The sequence below is a fragment of the Artibeus jamaicensis genome, unplaced genomic scaffold (assembly GCF_021234435.1).
Source record: "Artibeus jamaicensis isolate MK-2021 breed Jamaican fruit bat unplaced genomic scaffold, CSHL_Jam_final contig_2170, whole genome shotgun sequence".
Lineage (NCBI taxonomy): Eukaryota > Metazoa > Chordata > Mammalia > Chiroptera > Phyllostomidae > Artibeus > Artibeus jamaicensis.
Window position 1 is genome coordinate 5,077,254 of NW_026521445.1, and position 13,896 is coordinate 5,091,149.

Genomic DNA, 13,896 nt, shown 5'->3' on the forward strand with positions numbered 1-13,896 from the left:
CTTCTCTCACGCTTCAGCAAGGACTACCTTCACCAGCTCTCGTGCCCTCCAGCTGGGGTGGGTACCACCATCCTCTCAGCACCGACTACAGCCGTCAGAGAGACCACCATCCTTCCAGGAACCAAGCAGTTCACATGGAGTTTTCATTCCCACCCCACCCCCACCCCCACAGATCAAAAGAATCAATGTGAATTTGCCTGAAGCTTACATTAGTTTCACATGAAACTTCATTTTCATGGGAGCCTATCAGACTTTTTCTGGAACCTCTAGGACTGGACTTGAATTACCTGCAGGTGCCGGATCCGGTGGATGCTCCCCCGGCCGGCCATGAAACTTTCCTTAGAGCTATTGTCTCTTTCTCTGTGACTTCTGGGCCCATCCGTTGTACAATGATAAGTCCACGGATCTTGTATCAGGATATGGGCTGCTTTTATGTTAAGAAAGATGCGATCCCCAATGAATGTATTCTCTTAATATTCAGACACTGTATTTGTGCATCGGTTGGATGGTCCACAGCCAACGTTCTGCCAACACCGCAAGGTCACCTACTCACAAGCAGTTTGTCACTCTGGGGCTTCTCCTTATATGAACACTCTTTCCACTGAGTCCTGCCAAATCTTTCACTGGGTTTTCTTTTTCCTTTGCATCTGTCACTTTGTCCAAATGAGCATGAATAAAGAGAAGTGCAAATGAGTTGATACTATTTTTGTGGCCAGAGGAAAATGCTGCCAGGAACCCCCCGGTATGTCTGCAACGTGGGACTGTGAAGAGGAACGTGTGGGCCCCTCCGTTGGTGATAGTCCCTTCTCCACATTTTTAAACAAGCACAAATGATATTTGTAAAAAAGAGTTAAATTTTATTTATTATGGTAATAAACTATTTTATACATGATGCTTCCTTTTGCCTTTTATTATATCATCTCAGTTGGGTTTCTGACCTAAAACGACAGAACAAGGATGGTGCTTTCATTTCCAGAGCTTGGCAAGCTCTAGTTTAGAAGCACCTACAGTTGTGGGTTTTGGAGAACTTAAATTCTAGAGACACCAAGATTGTGTGTCAAAGTACCACACAGCAAGGTAACTACTGTGAAGTTGCTTTGCAATGTGATCTTGAAATTGAGCTGTGCCTGCTATACCAGTGCACAGAGATGTGTTCAAACCCTGGCATCACTGGAAAGTCGCGGTATGACACATTGATTTATTGCATATCTGAAACTGCCCTCCCCTTAGAAGTGAACTTTATTCTTAACAGTTTGGATTGAAATCTATAAGACATGAATGCTTTCCTGCCGTTTAAAACACAGTGTAAAAAGCTGGACTTTTTCAGAATGACTCAGTGTCCACAGCGTGAGTTGGATGTGTGCTTAACTCACTGATGGTCTTGGAAGCTATGAAGGTAGAGAACGGCTTGGCCCCAAGCTAACTGGTCCTCCACACCAGCATTGTTTCAGCTGTGCTGCGGTTTTAATGGGTATTGCTTCTTGCCCATGGCAAGATTCTCCATGGTACTGCCAACCCAAGCTGTTATTTAACACCGAAAGACCACGTTTCAAAAACAGCACTTTTCTTTTTACTGTAGGCGGGACTCTGCTTGATCTCATAAGGCCACACCCTGTTATTTCATTACATCGCAGAAAAGCATAATAAAAATAATGTAAGGGTATAGTGCTTAAAATTCCACATGATTGATGTTCATTTTCAAGTTCTCACCTAGTAAAGCACTAAACACTGCTTGCTTTAGATGGCCTCGATGAAGGGAAAAACTCTTTGTGAACACAATCTTTGTAATTAATCAAAAGGACTAGTAATACAGAGCCAAGGAATATACTTTGGGTGCCAGATGGGTTTCAACTATTAGAAAAAGAGAGATTTTGTTGCTTTGTTTTAAAATAAAATAGTTTCCCTGAAGAAAGGCCTGGAGAGCTTCCCAGCAGGCGCAGAAAGGCCGGCCTCGTGGGGGTCACCCAGCTTCCTGGCTTCCCGACAGCTGGCCCTGTTGAATGGATATGTTTGCTAGAAAACGAACTCATGATGTTATGGTTAATTTCTTAAACTTAGTCAACAATTATATTGTTATTATTATTATAAATAAGCAAGTGACACAGTATCAGTTTTTCTAAGGAGAATCCCCTCCCACTAAATTACTACTCTCCCAATATATAGATCATTATACAACTATACGTGATTGATACACATTTTTTGCTAGGTCATCAATCTTGAATAGAATGAAGGGTTTTCTGCTGTCACTTCAAACAAATTAATCTAAAGAAATAATACAATACTGCTAAGTCTCTCAGGTGGTCCTAAGAATTAGTCAAAGTGACTTAAGATGTGGCTGTCCCTCAGGGTGTCGCTTGCCTCCTTGGGGATCGTCTTGGCCATCACACCTGGAGCTCCTTGGCTTTTGCGAGGTTGGGCTCAGAAGGTCCTGGGGCTGGGAGCGACCTTGGACCTTGTCTAGGTGTTTCCCAGCCCCAAGCCTGAAGCTGCCCGGGCCGATGACTGTGAAAAGTGACATGTCAGAAGCTGCCCAGGCAGAGACTGCTTAGGTGGGCCGGGCTCCTTGAGTCTTTCTGTTAAAGCAACTCCAAGACTTTAGGTCTCGTGCATGAAGACAGAGATACCACCATTTTCACGTGATAGTTGGGGAGCAACAAGAAGCTAGACAAAGAAAACAATGGTCCTGGATGATGGACATACTGGTTACTGAGTCCTCAAATGCACAGCTAAACAGTCATCATTTACTGATTCCTGAGAACCACTCGAATCATATCGTGACTGAAAGCCAGTTCAGGATTATTACTCTCAGATACAGGGTATGGCTCAAATAATGCCCTTTCTTACAAAAGCATAAGCATCACACTCAAGCAGGCCTTAATGACAATTAAGGGGAAATGTTCAAATTAAAACTATAAATTATTACACCCATATCATTACCCTACCAACCACACTCAAGCAAGCCTTACTTCTGCTGGACCCCATATATCTCAATAGAGTTTAATGAATGAATAAACTTATTTTATATAAATGGTGTCTCTGAAGAGTTCGGAATGTTTTCTGCTATTTATATATGACACTTCCTTATAATCATCTTCCTTACAATCATCTTCCCACTCCCTCTCTGGCCCCCTTGGAAAGCCCTTCCCTTTCAGCCACACTCCCTCTGACAGACCACAAATCCCAAATCGGTGTCAGTCCACGAGGTTGGACTGTATTCATCTGAGTGCTCGCTCTTCCCCAGCCTCTCGTGCCCTCCTTAAAAACACCCAGTGCCTTGGAATCGCCTGCCTATGTCTCCTTTACTGAGCCAGCTGCCGAGGCCACCGCTGCCCTGCTCTGCCGGCCCCCTGCAGCCTCTGCCTTTTGCTGCTGCCCGCTCAGGTCATCTGCATCTGCCCCACTTCCGAACAGAGTGGCTGGGAAAAAAGAACATCAGCAAAGTGACTGGTCCTGCACTCTGAGAGTTTAAATTGCGTTGAGTTAATAACCACAGCCAGCACACAGTAACGAACTGTTACTACGAGACAGTCTGACACAGACCAGGGCCAAGTGAACCCACGACCATTCAAGTCATGTGCTTGAGGTGCGTTAAGTGCTCCCATCACTGGGCACACTACGGATTCAAATTTTGAAAAGTTTGTTCACTAACCCCTGCCCCCACTGCTCTAAAAAACCCAAAACTCAAAGACAAACAAGTATTCTGAATTATCTGCCACTTGAGGCCATTAGTAGCCTGTCAGCACCTTTCCAGAGGAATGAAGAATTGAGAGTTATGTAAGTGTGTTTAAACATTTTCCTAAAAAAATATTTAAAACCATTCTACAAAAAAAGTGGCTTATGTGATAGAAAAAAGCTCCACTTTATTTGAAACAAAACCAAACAGTATAAAGCGCTGAATGCAAACCACTGAGTGGGAAGACGCCGGTGGGACTCACGTGGGGAGAGGAGCCATCCTTACCCTCTGTGACTCGCCTGATGGCACCTGTCTGTGGTGCACTGTCCCCTGGGCTTTAAGTTCTGCCTCCTTAGGTGGACATGACGCACTGTCGGGTAGAAGCTCCACATGTTGACTGCTCTGCGGATCTAGGAAACAAGCAGCCAAGTGCAGATCGCCACGACGAAGTTCAAAAACGGGTCTCCTTGGGTACAGACTCCTTGGAATGTCACGGAACATACTCTATCTTCTTTACCGAGTAATTAAAAACACAGCTGCAACTTTGCCACCTCCCTGCTGAGACCACACTGCAGGGCATGGGGAAGGGGGACACATAAATGTCACCAAAGTGTTTCAGAAATATTGCCCAATGAAGGACAGGCCTGTCACCAGTCAGGGTTTCTGGGCCTCAGTCAAAAAATGCCCATTACATTTAATTCTTAGTAAAGGAGAAAAAACCCAAAGGGCGTCTGGGCACTAAGGACCACAGTGTCACCCTGGGCAGACGGGCAGTATCTACACTACAGCTGGACCCCAGCTCACTCGACAGGAACAGGACGGTGGGGGGAGATGGTCTCTGTGTCCCTGAAGGTGGGAGACTCGGGTTATCGGTTTTCTAGGAGAGTTCAAGCTTCCAATCTTGGAGTGAGGTAACTTCCACAAAGGAGGAACAGGTCAAGCGTTGGCCCCTTGGAAGTCGTCGTGGGCTGTGAGGGCAGGGAGAAGCACCATTTGCCTTGGAGGCCAAGAGCAAGGCCGTCCTGGACCCACCACATTAGTTCTCGGCGTATGTCTGGGCCCAGGCAATGCCCACGTGGGAGTAGCAGTACAGGAATCCCAGGACGGAGAGGGTCACCCACGGCCAGCCTGCAGCGGGGACAGAGATGGAAGAGCAGTTAAAACGCCTGGGTGGGACCTGCCACCGGTACAACCTGTTCCCCTTCAGAGAAGGCAACCTAAGAAAGGACACAGGCTTCGGTTTACAGCTTAAGCCACGAGCCTCCTGGAAAGTTCGCTCGAACTGGAATGCCAGCGAGTCGAAGCTCACATCCCCACTGGGTCAGCATCGAATGAGGGGTGTGCTATCATAAATGCAAATTATGATTAGAAATAGGACAAGCTTTTAAAGAATACATATTTAGAAGACTAAGGCAGTTAATAATACCAAAGAACAATAGTACATGAGACCCATAGTAAATCTCAAATTATTATATTGAATCTCAACTAAATCTCAAATGATCAGTGATTATATTGAATTGAGTGTCATCAGTAAGCACACAGATGAATTTAGGAGAACCAAAATTCAACATTTGCTTTTGAAACTCATACCTTTTAGTGGTTCCTTCTACAAGTACTGTGACTATCTGATGTTCTTTCCTTTGTCCTTCTTCTTTTAATTAGCAGCCCTTTCTGCTGAGTGTTTGTTTCTTAATGATCTCTGTGTCTTATACATGTTTCATTTATTCAAACTTTTACTGGGGACTTTGGGGAGCCAAAGGTGCTGTGGGAGGCCTCAGATGCCAAAATAGAAAGATCTAGTCCTACGGTGCTCCCACTCCAGCTTGGCAAAGACAAACACACACCACTGGGATTTATGAGCCCTGTGTATGAGCTCAATAATGATGTGTGCAGAGAACACGTGAACTGGACCGTGTGGGATGAGCAAGAATTTGTCCGATGGAAAGGGACAGGGACAAGGTACCAGAGGGATCACCTGAAGTGTGAGCATCACAGGCCCTTCGAGGAACAGGGACCATGTGATGTGGCTACCACACAGGGAGGGGCAGGCCGGGAAGGGGCAGGAGTAGGGAGGAGGCGGTGGGGAGCCACTGGGGTTGTAACAACTGTGGAAGGCTCTCTTCTCGCCATTAGCAGCTACTACTATCAACACGGCAGCACGGTGGTTAAGAGTGTGACTCTGAAGGGGAATCAGACACAAGCTCGAGTCCTGGCCCTGCCACTTGCCGGCTGTGTGACCCTGAGCAACTGAAGAAACAGCAAATGTAAAGGGAGGGGGGATAGAGTAACGTACTTAAGTGTCTTTACAAGGTCCCATGGACTGAATTGTGTCCCCCAGCCAAACTCACATACTGAGACCCTGATCCCCAACGTGCCGATAGTGAGAGGTACAGCCTTTGGGAGGTAAACAGGGTGAGATGAGGCTGTCAGGGTGGGGCTCCCATGATGGGATCAGTGCCCTTATTAGAAGAGATACCGGAGAGTTTGCTTCCCTTCCTTTCCCTGCTCTCTTGTTTTACAGTAAAAGGGCACACTAAGAAGGCAGTTGACTTTAAGCCAGGAAAAGGGTCCTTACCAGGAACCAAATTAGCTGGTACCTTGATCTTAGACTTCCCAGCTTCCAGAACTGTGAGGAATAAATGGCTGTCATTTAAGCCACCCAGTCTGGTAGCATGAGCTAACTGAGACATCAGGGTTCTGCCCAGTGATGGCCCTTGGCCTACAGTGGGCACCACAGAAAGGCAGTGATAATGGAGATGAGAGAACAGAGAAGTCTTTCTCCAACAAGACTGGAGTGACATCGGGAGGTCAAGCCCTACCATTTTCAGCTTGTTCCTTGGCCTGGCTCAGCCCAGGAATTCTCTCAGGTCCTGAAGGCGAGGCAAGGAAGGGGAGCAGAGAACCCCCAACGGCCTGGCTCTGGGACCAGCCCTGATGCCCCGCCTCCTGGCTAACAGCAGATGGGAACTGGAACAAATCACCACACATTTCGTGGCTTCAAATAACAGAAATTCATTCTAGAAACCACAAGCCTGACATCAGGGTGCTGGGCAGGGCCACCTTCTTTCTGGGGACTCCTTCCTTGCCTCTTCCAGCTTCTAGCGACCCCAGGAATGCCCTGACGTGGGGCAGTGTCCCTCCAATCTCTGACCTGTCTTCACATGGCCTCCTTTCCTGGTCCCTCTGTGTCCTCTCCGCTTACAAGGACACCAGTCATTAGCTTGAGGGCCTACCCGCAACCCAGGATGATTTCCTCCCAAGATCCTTAATTAATTACATCTTTAAGCATCCTATTTCCAAATGAAGCCACATTCTGAGATTCCAGTGCACAGGACTTTGGAGGGCACTGTTCAGCACTGTATAGTCAGATACCTTTTTAAGCTTCACTCCAGACCCACCCTGCCTCAAGGCCATCAGCTCTTTCAACTCTGTGGCTCAGACACACATGCCAGGGGGCTGTCAACACCTACTCCTCAGCGGGCTCAGGGAGCAGGAAGACGGAAGGGGGCTCCAGGTACAGAAATCGCTCCCAGACTTCAGCTGTGCTTGGGATGAGGCATCAGCAGGGGTTTGCTGAACACAGAACCCAGAGGCCGGCTGTGGAGCTGAGGGTTGGGATGTTTTGTTTGCTCAGAGCTGGGCCTGGGGCATTGCACAGCCGTGCCTGGACACCCCCGTGGAGGCGTCTGCACAGCACACAGAATTCTAAGGAGAAAGGTCCCCAACACTGCCCCGAGGTGAGGCACATACGTGTGCAGTTAGGACCCCAGCCGGGCCCTGAAAATGCTCCCCACTGTGACTGTGCCATCCAGAGAGGCAGCTACACAGCGGTTAGGAGACTTGCCATCCTGACTCTACTAAGAGACGTCAGTAGGGTCTCAGTTCTTCCATCTGTATTATGGGAGGTCAAAAATAAATCATAGCCTGTGAGGATCAGTTTGGGTAGTGCTTTTACAAAGTGTTTCAGAAAAGCAAAGGATTGCCGTAGGACCCCCTGAGCATGCTGTCACACACACAGACAGCTGGCCTTTTTAGTGCACATGTGTTCTCACAGACAGTAAGCCTGGCGTGTACCAGACAGCTGCTGAGGGCCTCTCACCCTTCCTTGACCTGAAGTGTAGTATGTGATGACAAGGAAAGGACAGATGCCACACGTCCCTTCCATGACACGCAGCGAATACTTCACGAGCCTGTGCTATGTGCCAGGCCCCGTCCTAGACACTGGCATTGCCGTCTGGGGGTAGCCACAGGTACAAGGTCTTGGACTGTGGTGGCTGCTACCCAAGCACCGATGTGGCTCAGGTGTGTGGGGGGAAGTACAGCGGCTGCTTGGGGACAGGCTCCTCTTCATCAGGGCTCAGATGAGCCCAGGATCATAGGAGTGAAAGAAACTAATACAGGCTGTCATTCTGGAGACATCCCAAGGGTTGCTATGATGCACAGTCATCTGGGCTTGTTGGCTGTTAAACAAAAAGACGGCGTCAAAAAGGTCCATCTTCACAAGTGAACACTGACCTCATCCTGCAGTCGTCCCACCCCATGGCCACTCCGCTCTGTCTCTCCTTCTCTGCTCTGCCTTCTCACCAGCATTTCCAAAGTACGGCATCCAGTCAACTTCCACATTCCCACGGTCTTGACCCTGTGCATGCACACGCACAGGCACACACACTCCATGAACGTGGATCATAAACCCTGGGGGACAGCAAGGTGCTTCTTGGTCAAAGGAAAAGATCCTTCTTCAGAGGTACTTTAGGGTCAAAGCCCCCTGCACACTGTGCACATTCACAGTAGGGCCCCCGGAGTGAATGAGGTGTGCAGCTTCCCAGTGGGCTTCTGATGCCTGGACCTAACAGGGTCTAAACAAGTGAATAGTTTTAACAGCATCAAACATATCAACAGGGTGCTAGCAACTTAGACAACAGGTGTAAAAAAATGGGCAATATAGTTAATAGGACAAATCATTTGACAGATATAGCTAAATGCATTTAAGTGGGATGTACAACACAAAGGATTCAATTAAGAGGACCAGTGTGTACATGGCATATCAGGTGGAACAATAGGATTTAGGTGGCTGCATCACTATATCGTTAATAAGGTAAGAGTGAGGTGCACAGTGACTGCAGCTAACGAGCACCCAGTAGAACACAGAGGGGAAAGCTACAGCTAATGGAAAGTGACAGTGTCATTTTACTTGAGGTCTCTGTGGCTGGGCAATTCTCTGAGCAATTCCATCAGTGTGAAGGGACTATCTCCTTCGCTCGGGACAGAGCAGAAGATGACCAGCATGCAGGGCCACGAGAAGGCAAAGGACATGTTGAATTGGTTTTCTGGGGAATGAAGGGATAATCAGAACAAGAAGCGGGTCTAGCAAAAAATGTTGTTAAAAATATAACGCTATAAAATGATACAGCCACAGTGGAAAACAATATGGAGCATTCTCAAAAGATTAAACATATATTTACCACACACGCACCCAAAATAATGGAAAAGAACAGCCAGGAGAGACATTTGCACACCCAAGTTCATGGCGGCATTACTCACAGCAACCAAAGGTGGAAGCAGGCCAGGTGTCTGCTGACAGTGAAAGAATCAGCACAATGGGGCACATGCGTACAATGGAGTAGTTCTCGGCCTTAAAAAGGAAACTCTGACACATGCTACGACACGCGTGCACCTTGAAGACATCAGGCTGAATGAAGCCAGTCACAAAAAGACAAATACATAGTGCATGGCTTCCACTTACGTGAGGTACCTGGAGCTGTCAGAGTCAGAGACACAGGAAGTAGAACGGTGGCTGCCAGGGGCGGGGGGCGGTGGGGGTGGTTATTGTTTGATGGGTACGGAGCTTTCACAACATGCAGAGACTTCCGGAGACGGAGGTGGTGGTCGCACAACAACAGGTGTATACTTAATGCCACACTGACCTGTACACTTAAAACTGGTTAAGATGGTAAGTTCTATATTGTGTATAATTTACTGCAATAAAAATATTTTATGCTGAGTAAAAGAAGCCATTGAAAAACTAATACACACTGTATGACTCCATTTATGTAAAATTCAAATTGATTTACAGTGGTCGCCTGGGGCTGGAGCAGAGGGAACCTGGGAATGATGAAAATGATGAAAAGGGCCGCTGGGAACCTTTGGGGATGATGAAGATGTTTGTATCTCCATTAGGGGAGTGCCTTCAAGGGTATGTACATCTGGGACACACCTTAAATGAGTGTATCTTATTGTGCATAAATTATTTCTCGATAAAATCATTTAAAACATTTGTAAAGGCAACAGAACATGAGCACATCACACGTTTACCGTAGGCTGCAATGTCCTGGGGCATATATGCCTCGGGGTGTCAAAACGAAAGGTGCAGGAAGACGCATTTCCTTTTTAAGAGATGACGGGTCTTCAGTCCTGCCTCTCCCTGGGGTCAGGCTGAGCACCAGGCGCCCCAACCATGCAGTCTGCCCCGGGGCCTCGGAGGAGGACAACAGTGGTGGTTCGGCACCACGTGAGCACATTAGTCAGCACGAATCTCTTCCCAAAGGGAAGACGCCGATCCTTCCCAATTGGAGAGGAGTTAGCGTGACCCCCTCACAGGCTCGCTTGGCAGCTCTTGGCTGTCGGGTGGGGCAATGCTCCTGAGCCTGTGGCTGCCATCTTGGCTCTAGTGGGTTTTCAAAGGCCACACCCTACTGTTGACCATCTTTAGAAGAAAGTGGCTGGTGACCAGCACATGAACAAATTTTCAGGGAAGCCTTCCTCCTGCCCTTCCTCCCAGTCAGCCAGCACCCTGGTCTCTGTCTGCATGTTCACAATGTGTGAAGAATAAGCCGTCTACTGTAGGGTTTGTAAAGCATTCACGGTCTTTGGGAATCCTCACAACACTGTGAGAGAGGAATCACTTACCTACACCAACATCCTTGCTGGATGGAAGTCACACTGCTTCGGAAGGGCTCGGAGTCCACCTCCCAAGCCCAGGGCATCGGGTTGGATTCTATCTGAAGAACAGTCCAAAGGACTTCGGCTTGTCCTCCAGTCTTTATTTTGAATCATCCACCATTTATCTGTCATTAACAACGCACTGGTTTCCTTCCTCCATCCACCCAGGCAAGTTTTCTAGCCAGACACTCTGGATCCTTGCCTGTCATCCCTTACTCATCCCCTGCTCGGGCATCACCTTGCTGGGTCGCACATCTCCTGAGGGGTGAGAAATACCATGACCTTCCCAGCTTGGCTCTTGGGTGTCTAGAGCTGGACAGATGGACTCTCACTTTCCGGTTTCATGGAGGAGCCATGTTGCCCAGTGACTCAAAGCCAACCTACAAAAGGAGTAAGAGGACTTCCCATGACTCCTGAGAGTCGTCAGGCCACAAAGAAAACACATCTCACCTCCCCAGACAAACTCTCCTGGGCTGGGCCGAGGTGTGCCAAGGTGAAGGATGGATTACGATCATTCAATGCCACCTGCATATCCATCCATACCCCTGGAGATGCAGGTGCTTATACAACATCCTGGTAAAGACCAACGTAAAGCTGGTGAATCTCACCCTCCGTAGTCGGCCTTTGCAAATGGACAGGCTCAGAGAAGGACACCCAATGGGGAAATGGCATGAAAAGAGGATTTTAGGAGACGCTGCAGAAGAGAGAGCCACAGGTCTTGGCTCTCTCTTGTGACTGGTAGATTTGGGGACCAAAGTATGTATTTCCTCTCACCGACCCTCGGCCCGGCCTCACACAGTACCCTCAGGCTGACATTCGGCCGGTGGACATCGGAGAGACTATACCTGATGTTAAAAGGCCAATATGCTTCCCTACTCGTTAGTGAAAGTCAAGGGCCCTGCCTCTCCCTCATGCCTGTCCCCGATACAGCTGTGAAAAGGGTAACAGCTGGCTCTGCAGGAGCCTCTGGGACCTGCCCCAGCACGTGGCTGCCATCTTTTCAGACTGATGGTCTGTGGCCCTGTCTTACCATTTGTTAGCTATTTGGAATGCCACCACCGACCCTATGCATACCCTGCTCTGCAGTGGTGGCATCTGCTACTCCAAGGCCAGCGCAGGCTGGGTGTGTCTTTCCTTAGAGAACTGGCTTCTGCATTGGACCCTAGTCCTCGGGCCCTGGCTCTGGATCTGAGAAACAGCCCGACCCCTGCCCTGGCTCTTTGCACCAGCTTCACCTCAGTCATTTCCTTCGTTGTTCAAAATGATGCCAGTCCCAGCCTGGGGGTGTTGTGGAACCAGGCATCACATGGTTCTGAGCCTGCAGACCTTTCTTCAGAGCTCGGTTTAGAGCTTTCACCCACATAAAGCTACAGGGCAGGGGCCCTCTCCTGTTGTGGGGCTGTCTCATCAAAGGATGCGCAGCAGGAGCAGAGCTGCCCAGGCTGGGAACCTGTGACCACTGGGTCTGTTTTCACACACGTGGGAACGTGGACGGCAGGTCTGAAGAACGGTCTCCTGCTACTCCAGGGTTGTAATAATGATTTCTTACCCTCACACAGTTTACAAATCTGGGCCTCAGACGCAGGTTTTGAGGCCTCATTTTTTTTTTAAGCTCACTGCCTCTTTTACATCCTCTGATGACAAAGGACTGGATGGTTCTAACTGGTTCTAAACCAAACCATAAACTCCAAAGGCACTGGTTCTCCAACACAAGCCCACATCAGAATTACTGGAGGACGTGTTGAAACGGGGGCCTGGGGACCGCCTAAGAGGTGCATTGGATGCTGCCGGTCCAAGGACCGCCCTCTGGGAAGTGCTGTTCTTGGGGAACTCTAGAGAAAGAACTTTCTACTAATGGTTGTTCATCAATTGAAGGGGCTCTGTCATGCAGCAGAGGGGAGAAATGGTTACAGAGCACTGCCAGCTGCCCTGTGCTTTGCTGGGCACCTTCTACATTCTCAACCACCTTTTCTGGGTGGTATTATTAGCTCCATTTTGTAGAAAAGAAAACTACGGCTCACGGAAGTACGGTAACTTTTCCAAGGTCTAACAGCCAACTGGTTGTCAGGCCGCACCCAGACCTCAGGGTTGTGTGACTGCAAGGGCACTCGGGCCCCATGTAGGAAAAGCTTGCACCAGGCCCCTGCCTCCCGGCTTGGCCCTCACCTTCAAATCCTCTGCCTCCAAATCTCGTTTCCTCCCTTTACTCGTGATGTCAAAGGTAACAGGGAGGGGGAGGCAGAGGATTCTTATTAGGCATCCTCCATCATAACCCACTCGGTCACCCCATCTCCAGAGGCCTCAGCTTCTCCATCTTTGCAAAGGACGATGAAGAAAGCACTGACATGCATGTTTCCATCCTTTGTCCTAGTGCCTACCCGAGACTCTGAGCACTACAAAGCACGTGCCCATGGCCTGGATGATCTTTCATGAGGACTGTCGGTGTCCTCTGGCCCCTGGTACCAGCTGAGCCTCACAGGGCATCCAGCAAGGTGACACAGAGGAACAGGTGGCTCTGAGCACCGTCAGGGAGCACCCTGCCATGCCGGGCAGGAGTCGCCCGCTAGCTGCTACGCGCACATCTTCACCGGCACCGGCAGCAGTCTTTAATGAATCACGTTGTTCACAGTCAATTTCACATCCTGATGAAGCCAACCTAGGCTGCATTTTTCTTCCCTCCCCGCTGCCCGGTACAGTCCCTGCAGGCAGATGCTTGCTGAAGCGCTCGCTCCCATAAACTAAAATCATTTCATGATTGGAGAAGCGACAAGAAGAGGCCGGGCCACTTTTTAAATCTGAGAGTACAAGTAGAAGGCAGTGCTGAGAAAACACAGATTTTTCTCTCCCTGGGGCCAAATGGGTGGGAGGCCTATTTCCCAGAAAACTGTCCCTGCAGCTGGTTCCACAACCCCAACTCGGCCACTGGGGCCAGAGGCTGCACTGGCAGAATGCGCTTCCACAGCCGTTTCTCTTCCATGACCTGAGTGTTAACACAGCCTAACTGGGAGGGTTGCTCGTTGTCCATCCAGGGCCACACCAGGTAACACAGAGGGTGCTGCCACTCGAGGGAGCTCATGGGAGCCACCTCCCTTCCCTCAGGCAGATGGAATGCACACACAGTGGGGACCAGGCTCCTTGTCACAGGGCCCTGACAACACTCACCCATGCTGGTGTTTGTGAAGCACCTACTGTGTTCCTAGCATTTAGACAGTCAGCCTTGACACAGTCACACAAACAGCCAGTGTGCTTGCTGAGGCCTGTGCATGCACTGAGGGCTGGGAGTG

At 49.1% G+C, this 13,896-nt stretch overlaps 1 protein-coding gene across 5 annotated transcripts in view; it reads right to left on the reverse strand.

Moving 5' to 3' along the window:
• Nucleotides 1-1,581: 1,581 nt before the first annotated feature.
• Nucleotides 1,582-13,896, reverse strand: part of HHAT (hedgehog acyltransferase) — a 246,746-nt gene continuing 234,431 nt past the window's right edge. For 4 of the 5 annotated variants that reach the window (XM_037136997.2, XM_053658765.1, XM_053658763.1 and 1 more), the window contains one exon: nucleotides 3,860-4,801. In XM_037136997.2, coding sequence (XP_036992892.2) covers nucleotides 4,710-4,801 — 92 coding nt within the window. In that variant the 3' untranslated portion in view covers nucleotides 3,860-4,709. Of the gene's footprint in view, nucleotides 1,994-3,859; nucleotides 4,802-13,896 lie in introns of those variants that run through there. The other variant, XR_008390351.1, reaches the window with a different exon arrangement.